The 18,680-nt window shown below is 37.0% G+C and overlaps 1 protein-coding gene across 11 annotated transcripts in view; it reads right to left on the reverse strand.

The window, feature by feature from the left end:
• Nucleotides 1-16,031: 16,031 nt before the first annotated feature.
• The window catches only part of LOC6050384 (tropomodulin), a 105,358-nt gene continuing 102,709 nt past the window's right edge, over nucleotides 16,032-18,680 (reverse strand). For all 11 annotated transcript variants that reach the window (XM_038250006.1, XM_038250002.1, XM_038250009.1 and 8 more), the window contains one exon: nucleotides 16,032-16,800. Coding sequence is in view for 1 of the 11 variants with exons in the window: in XM_038250012.1 (XP_038105940.1) it covers nucleotides 16,742-16,800 (59 nt within the window). In the remaining 10 variants the exon portion in view is untranslated. The remainder of the gene's footprint in view (nucleotides 16,801-18,680) is intronic.

Genomic DNA, 18,680 nt, shown 5'->3' on the forward strand with positions numbered 1-18,680 from the left:
TCCGGTCAGCCCTACTTATACCACTCGGGGTGAAGCTTATCACCTCAGTTCCTAAATACACTTATCGACTAATTGTGTTCAGTTCTTTTTTTTTACAGAAATTGATAATCAGAATTCGGTAGCACGGGTAGGCCCACGCAGGAGGTCGTAAATAACCCAAACAACCGATTCTTGCGCGGCGGACCCCGATAAGGTTCCAAAACATTGATCAGTGACGATGTTGGGTGCCAATGTTCAACCGGTGTTGTCTGATATGGTATTATCAGAGCGCGAAATCTTGTCATACCAGAAAAAAACTCCAGAATACAGCTGATGCAAATGCTGTTGAGGTTCTTTGAAGAGGTAAGAAATGTTGTGTTTGTTTTCTTTTGGCAAAAATTGTTTTATTTGGTCAAACATAATCAGTTTTGTTCTAACTTATATTTACGGATCTTGGTGAATTTGACAGTTAAAAGCTGGTATGCAGATCGAAAGGAAAGGGGTCAATAAACAGCTTTAAGAACAGCAGAACAAAGGAGAGGGAACGATTTCTTGGGGATTTTCTTCACCCTCTCTGGCTTGCTGTCGCAGCCGCTGCTGCCCATTTGAATTTTTTTTTCTTGACCGATTCCTTCCGAAGTGCGTATACCGCTTAAAGAGGCAAACTTACAGCGTTTGTTATTGGATTTACGTTTGGCATATGTACTGATGCACGAAGTGATTTGTTTACCTTTTTTATACCCTCCGCAAACGTCAAACCATACAAAATTGTTTCCAAATCTTTTCCGGAAGAGATCCGGAAAATAATCCGGCAGCAATTTGTATTGATTTGACGTTTGCTGAGGGTGCCGAAAAGTTTGGTTATGTTTTGCAACAATAGATGCGTAAAATTAACACCTAAACCAGGCATTTAAAAGGTTATCGAAATGCCTGCCCTTATCTCCACTGCAAAAACAAACCAAACAAATATAAACTCCATCTTTCGGTTTGAATAATCTACTCATTGTTTACTTCAACGAATTTATTCGCGTACTTCCCCAGAGTCTTGAGCAGCCCTCAATCTTAAGGTATCGATTACCGAATTTAGCACTGTCTTATCAGAGATTGACGTCAAACGCAAACATGCGTTTGTTCCACCGCACTAGTTAGACAATCAACGAATTACGTTAGAAAAAAAAAATACTATTTTAGATAAGACCCGTAGACTACCATTCACGTACATCCATTAACTGAGTAATGTTTTATGAGCTCCATAAATTGTCAACGGTGTGTTATCTTGACCACTCGATCATATAAATTTTCGTAAACGTGCTGCAAGATAGCATACCGGCTACGAAACACCATCATCATTAACCAATCTGATAACCCTATCGTAATGTTGGAGCATTTAAGTATATTATACACAAATCAATCAAACATGACATTGTGGGAAATTTATTTGAAAAATGTTTACAAGTACCTAGTGCAAAATAATATTGAAATCAGAAAGATTTCAACCAAATATTTTGGGTTTAGCTTTTGGCGAAAAGAGAAATAATACTTTTTTTTTCGAGATCAATAAAAAAACTAATCACCCTGTAATACATTCAAATGTTTATGATGTACCCGAAAACATGCACAACAGATAATTGCACTAAATAAAACAAAGCCAGTTAAATGGCTCGCAGTGTTTACGATAGCTTCTCGTCCGTTAAAATCCCACCTGTTGCGACTAATGTTAGTCATTCAGGCGCCATTACCGGGCTGATGTTTGGTGTTTTGGCCGTGGTGGTACTTGAACGAACTATCACACAAGGTTCAGGTGGTTCCCGCTATTTCTGAAAGCCACTCGAAACTGTCGATGGGTGGATTCCCTCTGGAAAGAGCTTTGGCAATTAGCCCACAGGCATTCTCCATTAATTCTTTAAGGGGATACGCACCTACTCAAATACTCAATTTGTTTGAGTTCAATTTTGCGGAATTGATTTTTTTAAGTTTACTTCTACTGACGTTATGATTCAACTATCGCAATTTTAAGAGATTTTGAGAAATTAAAATTTAAGAATAATTTGCTGAACGATCACATAGTTTTGAGAATGGAAATTGAGTATTTCGTAAATACGTAAGTTTTGGCAACTCGACTGCTTCTTAAAAAGAAATTGAACGCTGAATTGATCAGCTTCATCAGATTTTCGATTGGAATCAAACTTTTATGCATTTTGCGCTATTGATTGCGAATCAATTTTTTCTTGTTATGCGAATTTAAATCTCTTTGGATAATGAATTTTTAAACTTGCAGGTGCAGAATTTTTGGCAAAGGCCGATCTACAAAAAGTTTATTTTAATATAATGGCATCATCCATAAAGTATGTCACGCTAAAATCGGCCAAAATTAATCGCCGCCTGATCATTCTTAAGTTACAGAATCCCAAAATTCCAAAATTCCAGTCGTCTAAAATTGGTCAATTTGGAAACTTTTTAATTCCAATATTTGAATACAGTGGGCTCTCTGGCTGACCATCTTCTCAATATCAATATTGCTCGAGCTGTCAATAAATTTTCCAGTCCCTTCAAATAGATTGCTTTGATTTTGCGTTCTATAATTTGATAACTCTCGTTCTTTGCCGTCCCTTCAATATCGACAACGAGAGAGTCCACTGTACTCCTCTAACATCATAATTTCAATACACATAAACTTTAAAATTATTATTTTTTTAATCCAAAAAATTTTAATCTTCATAATTGCTAACTTCCAAAACTGCATTACACCAATTCTAATCTAATCTAGTCTAATCGAACACTGGAAGCACGGGAGTTAACAAATTATAGAACGAAAAATCAAAGCAATCTTTTTGAAGGGACTGAAAAATTTATTGACAGCTGGAGCAATATTGATATCGAGAAGATCGACAACCAGAGAATAATTGCAGTACATCCGAGTCACCCCGAAAATGTACATCAAAAATTGAAGCGGCCAGGCCTACTGCGTTGCATTTGCAGATATAAATTCTGTGAAAGGATCACATTTCACAGAATCAACTGGGGAGGAAGGTTACGTGGACATACCGTACCGAACGCTCCGAATCAGTTAGGTGTGGGATGTTAATGGCGTTACATTGTGCTGCCATCTGTTTTTTTATGTGGAAAAGTGGAAAAGTGCTGAGTCATCGTCTAAAAATAGACGGCGTCCTATCGCGCCCTGCAAAATGAAGTCGATTAAGTAGTTGGTTTCGATGGAGAAAGAGTGGAAAACGTGGTCTAAATATAACGGCGCCGTCCCTCTACTATAGAGTTATCTAAGTGCGCATGTATTGCGTGTACGTACACGAAACAGATTGAGGTTAAATTTTTAACAGCCCAGCAAAACAAATGGTGTGCTAGTGTGCGTGAACTCGGCCTTAGATAACTCTATATGTGTTGTTGAGAACTGCCGATCGCTGACATGTTTACACATGGGCAAAAGTCAAGGCTTAAAACCCAAATATAGCATGTCTAACGGCAAATCGTGTAACAGGCCAGATTTTGATGGATCTAAACTAAATCGACCCTGCGAGTCCGAATATCGCGGACACGAAGCCGGAATTCTTAAAGGACGCGAGATATTCAAGATGGCGGCTATATAGAGAAGACAACAATATCACAGTATGAAGGTTGTTGACGTGTCGATTTTAACTAACTTCGGGCCAAACAAAAATCAAACCATCCACATTAACGACCCCCGGGTCTTTTCTGCCCATCATTGAAAAAGTGGCTAATATGCCATTTTTTCAAAATTGAGATTTTTGCGCCAACATGTAGATAATTAACGAATTAGTACGCTGAAACTCGTTTTTTCAAAAAAAAATGTATGCAGCCTTCTGCGGATTCAAAAAACAAAACGGCTATTATGCCAAATAAATGAAAATTTGGCTATTATCCATTTATTGGCTGTTATCTTTATTTTAACCCTTTATAACGCTTATATTTTAAAGTGGGTTTAGTTGGACATGACTTAAGGTCATCTGGGGTAAATTGTGTTTCATGGGGCATGTAGGGACATCTGTTTTATACTTAGTTTTGCATAATGTTTTGATTTACATATTTTTTGGTTTCGTTAAATCGAGAACAGAAACAGAACAACAAAATTAAACTTTTAGTGCTCTCGAACTGCTTTCACTACTCAGTTTGTAGTCCCAATTCACCCTAGTTGACGGTAATAACTTGTGATTTTGATAAACTTATATCATTGCTTTAAAAGCTTGATATTTAAATCAATTTAAAATTTGAATGCATATTTAAAACGCATAGAAAAATTTACTTATTTAAAACAAGCTTTAAATGATTGAATTTTGAAAAAGTGTAACGGATGAAGGAACATTTTTAGAAATAGATCATATAAAAACACATAAATATAAGTGTAATTCAGGAATAGGTTTTTATTAATGAACAAAATAACAGAATCATAACAGAATTCAGAACAAAATTAACTTAGTTCGACGTACGCTCGGGCAACGTGTACCAGAACATTTTCTTCTCTGGAGGGAGCAGAGGAACAATTTTTTCCTTAATGGCTTGCAGTCGGGTCGATTCAATTCCACACGGTGTCGAACGGTAATGAAGTTTCTCAGCAAAATCAAAGTTCGGTGACTTAATCGTTCGGAGCTGATCGCGCGTAAACAGATTGCAGGTAGCAGTTTGGCCGGAAAAGTCTTCGCCGTAGATGAAATCGTATGACCCTCTAACGAACTTCACGTATTTGACCGTGTTCAGCAACGGACGCGGACGCTTCTTCGTTGGTTGCTTGCATTCCAATTCGCAAAAGCAAAAGTCGGCAGGATCCATCCGCACGGCAACCGCGTTCTGCTGGGCTGTGTTCACACATTCAAAGAAATCGTCCGTCGTCAGCACGTGTCCTCGCTCCGCCGCCTTCATCCGTCGTTCCACCGAATGATGGAAAGAGTCGGCGGACATGAAGGTGTGCCCTGGTTCAAAGAACTTGAATTCAACGACGTTCGTTTGAACCAGGGCAGAGTTCACGAGCAGTATCATGACTAAGAACAATGTCCAGTTCTTATTTTGACTAGAACAGTTGTCTAGCCACAACACGACATGCTTCTTCTCTTTTTCCATCCGAAGGTAGCGGATGTAACAGCTCATAATGTCCTCCGACTTACGGCCGCACGTAGCATCGTCCCAAATGAATCCATAAACCGAGCCGTTTATGGCACCGCCGACTGGAGCAAACGTTTGGTTGAACACATTCATCCGCGTCGTGAAAAGCACAGCTTTGAAACCCTCCATCCTTGGAATTTGAATGACCTGTTCGAGTAAATTTCAAAATAAATATATAATCAAAGGAGTGGGTAATATATATACCTTCTGCAGATCAACGGACATGACATGTGCCTTCTGGTTGGTCTTGTCGCGGTTGTACTCTTCACGAGACGTCCGAGAGCGCACTTTGTGCAGGATCCACGAACGGCACTTGATACACTCGATCGTATTCGCTTCTGTCGACTCGTCACATTCGTGGCCAGACTCGGTTTCGTGTTGGGACTGCTCTTCACAAACCTCGCATTCTTCTTGCCCCAGTTTGGTGAACTTGATGTGCATTGCTTTCAGTTTTGCGCAATAGAACTGGTACGTGCACCTGCCGGACTCGTCCGTTGTTTGAGCGATGTAGGAAGTGTACATTGACTTGGCAGATAAATCCGATGGCAAGTATTTCACGTTGGGCGCATGTTCCCGGCGATGGTGGGACACATCCGGATTGTACGCTGCAATATCAGCCTCTACCAACTCGTGAAGCTTCGTGTACTTGCTGCGTCTCCAGGTTCCTCGCTGTTCCAGAGTCTCCTCAGCTGTTACATCTTTGGAGAGAGCTCGAGTTATGATGTTACTGTAAGTTTAAAAAAAAAATGTGATACGCTGCACACGGTGTATTATTCCATAAATTACCTGCTCTGCTTACCATACCCAATGGTGTTCAAGAAAAATCCCGCACAGACCTGCTGCTCGGTGAACTGGGAGTCGCTCAACATATATTTGTAAGAAAAAATCTTACGGGGAGCAGCATCATGCACCCTTCGGCGTTTAGTGTCGAGACGTGTAACGCATTTTTTGATAAAATGCTTCTGCCCACTCGGCGTCAGAGCCCAGAAACTCTCGTTCAAAAGCTGCCGCCGCTCGAGATCGATCTTGGTCCGGCAACTGTAGAGGCAATCATCGCAGCTGTTTTGGATTACATGATGCTTCTTCCGCTTCCTGTCTTTGGAATCCGCTGTCGCCCGCTGCCGCTTTGTCAACTTGCTCCCTTCTGCCACGTTTGGAGGGCCGCGGGGAACCTCTTCTTCAGAATCCGGATCCGATCCTGAACCGTACTGCTGAAGCTGCTGCAACGCGTTGGCCATCGCTCACAAACTGTCACACATTAGCCAAAATGTTTTGCCAACTGGCAGATTTGAACGAAGGAATAAACGAAAAACCGGCTACTATGATTAAATAGCGTTTTTAACAACACACACCTCAAATAAACAAAATCTTTGTCATCGGCCAAACATACGAGTACTACACGAATGGTTTTACGTGATTACTTCTTAAATTTATGTGAATTTGAAGTAATTATACACCAAAACACTAAACCGTGTTTTTCTCGAAACAGCAGTCATGGCATAATAGCCAAATTTTCAATGATGGGCAGTTTTGTGGTCTCTATTGCAAGTTTCTGCTCGAACCTAGGAGTCCGAAGGCTTGAATGGGGAGAGCACCCAAACCTCTTTCTACTCCTAAGAACCTTCCACCCCAGTGTTTGAACTGACGACCTTTGGATTGCGAGTCCAACCGCCGCCAGCGATTCCACCGGAGTAGGCTTGGTTTGGTGTGTTGTTTGTACTTATGGCATGGAGACGACTCCTACACCTGGAATGACTTAACGGCCTAACAACAACCAAGGCCGGGACCGACATTTTACTTCCTCATCCGATGGAAGGTTGCAGCAGATGGGAATCGAACCCAAAATCATCCGCTTACAAAGCGGACAGCGAAACCATTCGGCCACGCACTGCCACAACTTCGGGCCGCTGAACCCGAATATGACCATGAAAATCGGTCACGGCGACCCAGGAGCGTGTTATCCAAGATGGCGTCCAATATGGCGAAGAGAGAATCTTCAAGTATTCAAAAAAAACTGTAACAGGCTTGGATCCTTAGTTGAATTGTTAACAGCAGAATAAAGTATTAAACTTCATTGCCCTACAATTTAAGCAATTGTTCCCAAAAGGACTGACTAACAAAACGAACAAACCTACTCCTGTAACATCTGCGTGCAGTGGTGCACTCACTGATGAGCGCAAACAAGTGTGTTTAATCAAGCCCAGCTGCAAAAGTGGAGCATACACTGCTACGGCTGCGGTGACGTTTTGTGTTTCCAGAAAGCCAGGAAGAGTTATGAGTTAGTCACCAGTTCGGGAGATTCTCAACCCAATTCACCACACTCTACTATAGAAAACACTCTCATGAATAAATCCTTCTAGACGAAAGCTCGGGTTGATATTTACACATTTGCAGATGATTTTGGTCCCCATAAAGCTTCCAGTGGTTGATGTTATGATCTCTTGACAAAATGAAGATAATTTGACTCCTAAATTTTTCAAAAATCGAACTATAAAGCCAATTGCGTCAAGAGAGCACATCACCGACGCAGTACCCACCACGTCTGTCCCTTTTTCGGGTAATAAGTCATGTGCAGCATATTTCTGTGGCTTTGATATGTTTTTGGGTGGCTCAGCGGCAGAGGTTGCTCACAGCCGCCCCAGTCGACCGAAATGAAAATGGAGACAAATGGGAAATTTGCAGAATTTAGACAATTGTTTGCCTCTCGAGACGGTTGACACACGCGCGGAGCCTAAGTTGAACGTCGTCACAGCGGATTAGAATTTATGTTGAGTTTGGCAGCACAAAAAACGTGGAAATTTCAAAACTATTTCCACACAGTAAAAAATAATGTAAATTTGGAAGCTGTAATTTTGGATGGTTAAATATTACCACTTTTATGATGTAATTTTACCTCAATTTAGATTGAAAAAGTGACATTACACCAGAAAAGTGGTAAAATTACACATTTCCAGAGGTAAAATTACACCTTTTTGTGACAGATACCATAATGCGAGAATTATTTAAAATTGGTGTTCTTTTCATTTGAATTCGTATTGCTTTGTAATGTTTAAACTCTGAAATTCTGCTATTTTCGAATTGCCATTTGGAAATCAATCTGAAATGGAATTACCACTGTTTTCGGAGCAACCCATCACTTGAGAGGTGCGAGTTTTATAATTAAACTTTAATTAATTGCAACAATCATCACCACTTTTGACAGTATCACGTCGGCACACACACACACCGCACACACGTGAACACCGTTTAATTACAATCACGTAAAACTTATCAATCACACTCGTCTGACTGACGATGAGCACTCACTGACCGGGACGAGGGAAAAACTGGAAAACTCAATTAGGGACAGTACACACATACACACACACACCGAGATGCACAGTGGGGATGAATGCAAATGATTGGGTTTCCGTCCGCCCTTTGCTTTTCGGAGGTAAATTTGTCCACTTTAGCTTAATTAGCGTTATTATAGACACCACGAGTATAGTGTGGGTGGGGCTCACCAGTGGTCAGAAGGAGAGGTTCTTTTTCCTGGTTCACCGGATGATGGATCCGAATAAAGTGTTGAAGGATTGTGTCCAAATTGATTCAACGTTGCAATTTCCTGTCGTATAACTGTGACTGGCGCGAAATCATGGGGTTTGCATGGGCTGCAACGTGATTGACTTTTTCTTTTAAAAGTCGGATGAAATAATTCGACGCTAACTACTCATACTGTGCTATGTTTCACACAAAGCCTATGAACATGAGACTTTTTTAAAAGGTTTGGTTGGGTTGATGAAATCGTTGCATTTTTTTTTTGAGAGGAATACACATCAAAACATGTTCGTAGGGCCGTCTGGGCCATGGCAAAAACTATTATTTAATTTAAAAATGAATAAATCCCCATTACAGTGTACTAATGCTAACAAAGATCAAACTCGAGCTGTCACAATCCCTGTGAAATATTAACATCGGGCGAACATCATCTAGGAGTCGCAATTCAAAATCCAAAAATCATAATTTAAAATTTTGTTTAAGGTTTTCAAACTTTTCCTAAATCCTTCTTATGACGTATTTTCGGTTATTTTCATTGCATTTATTCATGAAAATCCTGCAAATAGGCATGACAACTTGTAAGGAAAACTCACTTATGCAAAATTGCTTGTTTAGAAACAAAGAATCAATGGACACAGCTTCTAATAAAATAAACAATGAAAAGCCGATTTGAGAATGAGCATGAGCATGGTTGACTGCCAATGAGCTGCTACTCCGTTATTGACAGATCAGCTGAAGTTAAACAATGAATCAAAAATGATCAGTGGGAGCCAACCATCCGTTCACTGTTTAACCTCTGAAGATCTCTACTTTATTAGTCAATACCGGCGCCCTCCCAAGAAGCATGCAGTTCAACGAAAGGGAGGAATGTTAGTCCGATAGTTGAAGTTGCAGACTCATCAAGCACACAGTTTTTCGCTATATACTTGTTGATACCGCTTGAGACCGTTGAATCCACAGCATCTCCTTCAAGCATCACGTGATTATAATTTTTTTGGGTTAGTAGGATAAGGTATTGGCTTTTCGATGCCTCCCGAGCTACGATGCTGTGGGGAGGACTTTCATAACAGACCCGTCGGCGAGCCTTCCGAGCAACGATGCTATGGGAAGGTCTTTTTGGTTAACACACAAAGTCACTCACACACAATTATTTCACTCCACTATTAATTAATCCATAATGTCAGTGCATCTTTCGATCATTATATAGAAATGGCTTTTTTACAATAAAAAATAAAACCTTATTCAAAACATTATACACAATTTACCCGACGCCGTGCCTTCCGATCAACGATGATATAGGAAGGGCTTTGAAAATCACAAAACAATTAATTAAGGTCTCAAAAAAAATCACAAGAAAACACCAATTACTCAACGAAAATTACGCTCAAGACACAAATAATTCAGTAAGTCATGCTATTATTCGATCACCACAATCACTCACCCCTAACGAACAGCGACACAAAAGCACACAAAAAAAATGAACCTGCATAATCACGATTTCGCGTCCCCACTTCCAGCGCAACAATGATGCTATTATTCGATTACCACAATCACTCACTCCATACGAATTACAGCGACACAAAAGAAATGAAAATGAGCATGTTAAAACAAGACAACGCGTCCCCGTGGTCAGTGCACTAATGATGCCATTAGGCTGGTACAAATATTTTTAAAAGTTTTTGTCACCCCCCCCCCCCCCCCCTTCAAAATTAGCCCGAAAAATCAGGGGGCAAAAAAAATATTTTTACAATAAACTTCAAAATTTCAAAGAAAATTCAAGGGCAACCAGCTGAAATCAAATCAAAATACATTCTCCTGCGTTTAAAATCATTTTTAGCATGTTTGGGTTTATAAAAAAATCTTAAGATTTTTTGAAAATTTTCGATGCAAAATCTTTTTTTTCGATACAATTTTTGTTTTTGTCAGATCTTAGATTTTTTGAAAACTAATGATTGTAAAACAACTGAACTAGTGTAAAATGCATTTTAAAACACTTTTTTCATTTAAATGTGAAGATTTTGGCTTGTTATTTAAATTTTTATATTTTTTTATTTTTTTGCCCCCCCCCCTTGACCTCGGCCAGGGCCGAGGGACAAAAACTTTTTTAAATATTTGCATCGGCCTTATTTAATTATAATAACCACTAACCCAAGCACACAAACAGCGACACAAAAAAAATGAAAATGAGCATGTAAAAACAAAACAAAGCGTCCCCGTGGTCAGCGCACTAATGATCATGAAAAGCCGATTTGAGAATACGTTGAAAACTACTCTAGTGCAGTTTTTTATTTCCAGTTGCTTTTCTCATTTAGGGGAAATCTACCCATTTTAATCCTAATAAGCGGTCGTGTTTGTATGATGCTGGATAATCTAGAGTCTCCCTTGAATTTTACTAAAACCAAGTACACCAACGAGTAGAGCAAGTTTTTGTGAACATTTCTGTTTATTTTCACTTTCACTAAAAGTTATTCTATTTCTTTACCAAGCATTTAACAAAAAAATCCCAAGGGTATTCTAATCGAGGCGAATGCATTGGGCCACGCCCATTTTTCTAATATCGGCTTAGTTCTTTTTCTTCCAACACTCTGTCGAGTGTTGCCATTTGCGCTGACAGTTCAAACGAACACTCACGAAAAGTGGCATTTATAGGGAAAGTTTCCTGGCATCGCTGGCTGTGCTGCTGGTGGTGTTGACGGCCAGCCTTTGTTCTTTTTTGCCTTCGTCTCTCGCTCGGTTTTCTTCAGCCTTCGTTTGGAATGCAAAGTGAAAATTGAAACGTCAAACGACTTGGCGCGTTTGTTTTTTGGTGGCGCTTGCTAATTTATTACATTTTCGGGATTATTCTTCAAGTGAGTGCCTTACTAATGATCAAAAGAACATGTTGCCGGTAGTTGGAAGCAATTTCATATCTTAAGCGCCGTGAAAAAGTAAGCGAAAGTGAAAAGTTAATTTTGGCGATATTCATTAAGCGTTTGAGGGATTCTCGTGTGTGTCACTGTGTGTGCCAACAAAATGATGAGAAGTGGTCTCGCAAAATACAAATTATGATCAAAAGTGCATTAAATGTGATCTTTTTGGCCAGTGAGTGGCATACATTTGCGTGCTTACTCGAGGCGGTGCTGTTGCTGGTAAGTTTAAAGCCCAAATAGTATTTTTGGAGCTTTAATCGAGCATCAAACTCTCCATATGACGAAGATAGGTGTTTGATTGGAAAGGGTAGATTTCCCCTATAATCGCATTTAAAATGTAAATGGCTTATGCTGTTCTAGTTTTCGTCCAATTGACCTCATATTCGTGGTTTTAAATAACTTTTCTGCCAATAAGGCTTTCTAGTCAGAAATTTGCTTACACTTTTAAAGTATGTTTACATGGCAGCTGGACGTTTATTTGCATAAGATTTCCTATCTCTTTCTAGCAAAAGTTTTTTTTTGTCAGGCGACTTCTAGCTAGTTTTTTTGACTGACCGCCCTATATGTCAGCCAACATACTGCGCAGGGCTGTGACAGCTCGAGCTCGATCATTCACGGTCAAAATCAAGTTCGATTCACTCATTTTGGACCTTGCGTGGAGGAATTCATTTATGAGATCAATGTTGAAACTTATAAATAAGTTTAGCAGGGAAAAAGATGACTGAACAGCGAGCAAGCAACCGCTTTTTTTTTTCGCCAAGTCCAAACTACTCAAACGCCAGTTCAGCTTTTGAACTGTCGTTTGAGTGAAAAATCCACTCAAAATTAAGTTCAGAAAACCACTCATTATCAGTTCGAGATCCGAACTTGATTTTGAGTGGATTTGAACTTGATTTTGAGTACCTCCAGCTGACCGTGTTGTTTGCATCTGGGCACTGTGACGAGAAGCTCGTCATTTTTGGGTTATACATATTATATTTTTTTCAATGGCTATAGAAAGCCTTATTAGATCTAAAATTGGTTATATTCATCTAAAAACTTGAAACATGAATAATGGTATAGTTTTCATTGAAAAAACTGGTTGTTTGTTCTAATCTTTAAGACATGTCAAGGTAGATTCTTAAATCCAATTTTAGAGGGAAATGGATTTTAAACTGGTTTTTTTTCTGATTGATACATACTATAATTTAACGATCTATCCTGAATTTTTTTTGTTTTTCTTTTGATTGACTAAAACTATTTTTTTATAATTACATTTTTCTGATTCAGGAGCGAAGTGTAAAATAGTTTCAATCACTTTAATTTTTTAAATAGTTTTCCTTCAGACATGGTCATCTTTTTATCGAGCTGTCAAATCCTCAACATGGAGTTAAACTTTCTGTGAAGTTGCTGTAAAATTTCACATGAGCAGTTCTCTCCGATATCGGTCATTTTTTGTATTTTTTAAATCGACTGAAACTTTTTTGGTGCCTTCAGTATGCCCAAAGAAGCCATTTTGCATCATTAGTTTGTCCATAAAATTTTCCATACAAATTTGGCAGCTGTCCATGCAAAAATGATGCATGAAAATTCAAAAATCTTTATCTTTTGAAGGACTTTTTTGATCGATTTGGTATCTTCGGCAAAGTTGTAGGTATGGATATTGGATAAGGACTACAATGGAAAAAAATGATACACGGTAAAAAAAATTTTTTGGTGATTTTTTATTTAACTTTTTGTCACTTAAACTTGATTTGTAAAAAACACAATATTTATTTAATGATATATTTTAGAGGAGGGGAACAGCATCTAATTCCAGCGTGCCTCTAATGTTGGCAGGTCAGAACTTTTACATTCAATTAAAGCTAATTAAAAGCGTTTTCAACTGAAATCAAGAGATAAATAGCTCAATGAGAAGTGAAGTTGAGAAGTGAAGCAAGTTTTTTTAAAAGTTTTGCAAAAATAATTGTTTAAATAGTGAAAAATTTTCACTATTTAAACAATTATTTTAATCAGCAAATTGGATGGAGTTAGGAGCGAGTAATTAACCTGCCAAACATACTAGAATTTCCCCGACATCAAATGCCAACTTTTTAGAAATTTGCACACCCAAAGGAAAAATATAGCTCAAAATCTGCAACAGTGGATTTGCTGCAGAAAATGTCACAATTTATAACATTTTTTGCAGCAAGCCCGTAGATCATTTTTGCCCGCGTGTACACATTACAGCGATCTCCAGTTCTCACCAACACATATAATGCTGGCCCGTCCCCGAGCAACACTCCAAAGAGAAGAATATGTTGATGCTCTTTCACTCTCATTTCATCGAGCGTTCATGGCGCGGTGGTAGCGTGTCGGATCATTAATCAAGAAGTGTGTGGTTCAATCCTCGTTCTGATAAGAGTTTTTTTTTGTGAAATACAACCAAAAAGCCGTCGGTAATGTCGATAATTGTCGGTAACGGGCAAAAATGTCATACTCCTATATCGCAAAAAATGCATGAGGACAGATTTCATGCAGAATCTGATATACTTTCATGCCACCATGCATCACAATCATGCGACCGCCGGTTGGGTGCAGAATGGACAAAAAATCTTCGACCGAGTTATGAATTTTTGAATCAACACTAATTTTTGAAAAATCGAATTACTGATCGCAAAAAAAAATTCAGCCTAATTTTTCCATGTAAAAAGGAATGTTAGCCCACCATTGAAAAAATATTATTGAAAAGCTCAGAAAATTCTGAACATTTTGCTTGCATCTAAAAAAAAAGCTGTCTCAACTATCCCAAAACGGGTGTTCAAATTACTTCACAAAGTATTAGAAAAAAATTTATGAGAGTCATTTGGTCAGCTTTAAAAAATTTAGTTTAAAAATGAGTTTCATCAAACTTCTTCCATTAATTTTGATAATGAGATGATAGTACATTAAATTTACAAATTTTGTTCATCGAACTAGGCATGTCATATTCATATTTATTTTTTTCTTCACTAGAAAAATAAAAAAAAAGAGTGTTTAAATTAATTACCACACACTCTCCTGTATGTATAATATAAACTGAGAATATATCATTATCTCGTCGCTGTCGTGCTAGCTTCAATGTAAACCGGAAAAACTCCGTGCATTGTTGTCACTTTACATATGAAAGTAGTTTCAATCTTGTCGTGCTATCTTGATACAGATTGAAAATTGATGTAAGTGCGACACCTGGCCAAAGGGATTTTAGGTAAGAACGCGTTTGACGCACGTACAAGTTATTCAAGATCAAACATAAGAACGACGTACGACAAGTTAGCACGACGGCGTCGATCTGTAAACTCACACGAAATGGGAGAAAAAGTTGCACCGACCCAACCAAATAAATAAAATAAAGAGAATGAAAATTTCAAGAAAGAACCAAGGATTCAACACGTTAATGAACTAATTGTTATTTTGCTATCACTAGTTTTCAAAAATCTAAGTTTATAGAACAAAAACTTTTGGCGGTGAAAAACTAAAATTTTTGGAATTTAAGTATGTATTTTTTTTAAATTGAAAATTTTGAGATCTAGAAATTCAGTGTTTAAGGGTTTGGTAGTTCTCGGAATAATGAATATATTGAGTTTTGAAAATTGGAATAAAAAAATGGATTTTTGGAGTTCCGATCTTCTGAAATAAGAAAAATGTCAGTATGAAATTTCAGAATATTGGAATTATATAATTTAAATTTGAGTTGTGTGTGTGGTTCTACACAAATTTGAATCAGACGCAAAACACACAGTATAGAAGAATAATTGTAAAATTGTTTGATACTTGAACACACATTTTGTGTTAAATTTTCTTTAAAAATTTTAAAGTTGAGCAAAAAATTAAAAAAACATATATTTTTCATCTTAAAGATATCGAGCAGATCCCGATTTGATGACGTACAGCAAATTTATAAAATTGTTGGTTTCATTCAAAACTGTTAGAAAGTTGTCTTAAAAACTTAGCCAATTTTCATAACTCAACTGTAAACAAATTTCATGATTTTTTTTTAAATTGGCAGCATATCGAAATTTATTTTGAAAAAGGTGACACTGATGATAATTGAAACATTTTAGAAAATTATTATTATGTGTGTGAAAAAAGCAAAAATAACAATCGTTGAGCAAACCTTTCTTAGCATTTTCATAAATTTTGTTACATGAACAGCTATCAGAATTGATAAAAAAGTTTTATGGACGAAATAAGAATATCACGTTGCTATTGTGGCCAAAGAGATAGTGCTTTCGGATATAGATTAAATCAAAACACGCTCACATTAATTTGTCTTAAATATTTTATTTTATTTTTCCACAGTTTCGCAAACATATTCAGCGTTGCTTGTTTCTTTTGTGATGATGGGCTAGGCGATGAAGGATGAAATAAAGCTTCACTACGGAGGAAAAATTACACCTTTTTTATGGTTGTATGTCGTTCCGCTCAATCAAGCCGAAAAGTGATCACAATGGTCAAGGTTCTTCTTTTTTAATCTAATTTTGCAATAATTTAGAAGCTTTTCTAGCGACTTTTCGAGGCAGTGTGTTTCTTTCAACGTTAAAATTCAAATGGTACGCGCAGTGATGAATACATTTTCTTTTGTTTTCTTTCTCTTGGTTTCCTTGTTCTTCTTCTTCTCTATCATAGTTTACAATGAAATTAACCAACTAATTAAAAGTGTTGCTTTTTTTGTTGATGTTTTGTTTAAAAGTAAAAGTTTGTTTTTTTCTGTTTGATTTAAAAGTTAGAATATTCGTTTATATACGTATAAATAAAAGAGTTTAGGTAATCATCGTGTGTGTGTGTTTGTGTTTGAATTTTTTTTTCGTCCTCTCAATAAACATCTTAAATGGTAAGCATTCTTCTTCACTAAACACTAATAGGGAGGGGGCGCATTTGATAAACTAAAATAAACGTGTGTTTGTGAGGTTTGATCCGCCCCAAATCGTTGTTCGAATCTGCGCTGGCTTGGCTCAGGCGGGAACAAAGTCTCTTTTTGTTTAAATAAAATAATAACAAAAAATAAAAAGAAAAAAATACTCGTCTGTCAAATGTGTGATAAAATTATTCAATACTCTCTCTTCTTCTTTTTTCTCTTTCTCTTGCTGCACTGGGACACAAAAAGCACCGATTTTTTTTACTTTGCTAGAAATATGTCCTGCGTGTGTGTGTGTGAGTGTGTGATGGTTGCCAGCTTACGTTTTTACCTAGCCACGGATGAATCCGCCAGTGTTGCCACCACGGCCGGTGCGACGCTCACGGCAATCTGCGATTTGAGGGAAAACAAAAAAAAAATAGAAAGATTTGATTAGTTTTAAAATCTCTGTTGACAGTGAAGGTGAACAGAAACCGATTAGAGTGTACCGTGAGCATTGTGCAAACTGCGTTGAAAAAAGGAAGAGTGTTGTTTGGTGTGTAAATAATCGTTTGTCAATAAAAGTTTTTGCTGTCAATTTTTCAAACCGATTTAAAATGCGCTCAACAAAAAGGTCAATTTATTGAAACGAGCCTGCGTTTCAACACTTCAGGAAGAGAAAGAAGGATTTGGTTATTTGTTGAACGTGTGCGTTGATGGTTCATGCAAAATGCATGAAGCAAAAATATAGCTATCGAATAGCTCTAGAGAAACCTGTTGCGTTGTGCAGAAAAAATATCAAAAATCAATAAAATATGCAACTTGCATGGTTTGATGCAGAATTGCACTGCCTTCTTTTTTTGTTTTACAGATAAAAAAACGTCAAGTTTCTAGTCTTGACAGAGGTTTGAACACAACATTACATGAATTTATCAAAACAATTTTTTTTCAGCGTGTGATGATTTCGAATTGAAAACATCACCGAAACCAAAGTTTACTTGTGATGGAAATTATTGAAGCTATCCTCAAGAATATTTTATGAAATTGTGGTACTTTCCTCTTTACAGTTATTTCATCGGAAATATTAATTTTACGATTTCATTGCAGACTTTTTTTAAAAGAAGTACAGACATAGTCTTTCGAGAAAATGGCAACCCTTTCCACAGCTCAGTTATTTTGAAAATCATATTTTTTTGTGATCGTGTACCACAGTAAAGAAAAAGACGAAAAACTTTAATGATGTTTGAAGTAGGAACTTACATAGGGAAATTAAATGTTTTGGGAGAAATTTCAAACACCCAAAGTCATTCAAATATAAGGTTGAAAAACTTGTAGTTTTTCTTTGGTGCTGGCACTTTTCTTGTACCGAACTAGCACAAACATAACAAAAACTACCAGATTATTATCAACGACAGTTTTACAATACTTGTGATTGTTATAAGTCTCGTTTTTGCCAAAATTATTTGATTCCAACCTTGTTCTTGCATAATCTTGTTGCTCGATTGGAACCCCGATTGACAGTTCGATTGGAACCCTGAGAGTGACATTTCGCCTCTCCATATAGGCTCTCTAGTTTGAAGCTTTTTGTGATACTATTTGTTTCAAAATTTTGAAAATCTGGCATAAAATTTGCAATTATAAAATTGAAATAAAGCATCAAAGTCTTAATGATTTAAGAATAATATAGTTTTAAAATTATGAAAACTATCATTATCAGTATTTCGGGATTTTGAACAGTTGGGAAAAATTTAGAGTTTTGAAATTTTTGAGTTCGAAAGCATAAAAATTACGAACTTCTGGAAATAATTTAAAAATTTCGTAGTTCTGAAATTTCTGAATATTAAAAATTTTGAGTTTAAGAGAATTGGAGTTTGAGTGTTTTGGAATAATGCTTTGACAATTTCGAACGTTGAGTTTTTTTATTATGGTATTTTGGAATTTAATAGTTTTGGATCGATGAATATTGGAGTTTCAGTATTTTTGATTTTTTGAGTGAATTTGAATAAACTCCATGTTTTGAAATTTAAGCATTTGAGAGACTTTTCTTAGAGTTTAGGAATTGGAGCTCTTAAAGTTTAGAAATTAAAAAAATATATTTTGGATTTTTGAAATTTATGTTTTGGAATTTTTGAATTTGTAAGATTTGGAATTTTAAATTTGAAGTGATCGAAATAGTGAGTTAAAAAACATAAAAGTTTTCTAATTTTGCAATTTGCTTAACTTTAAATTAGAAATTTAGAATTTGTATTTTGGAATTCAAAATTAAGGTGTTTTGCAATTTCAAAATTTAA

The sequence above is a fragment of the Culex quinquefasciatus genome, chromosome 1 (genome assembly GCF_015732765.1).
Source record: "Culex quinquefasciatus strain JHB chromosome 1, VPISU_Cqui_1.0_pri_paternal, whole genome shotgun sequence".
Taxonomy (NCBI): Eukaryota; Metazoa; Arthropoda; class Insecta; order Diptera; family Culicidae; genus Culex; species Culex quinquefasciatus.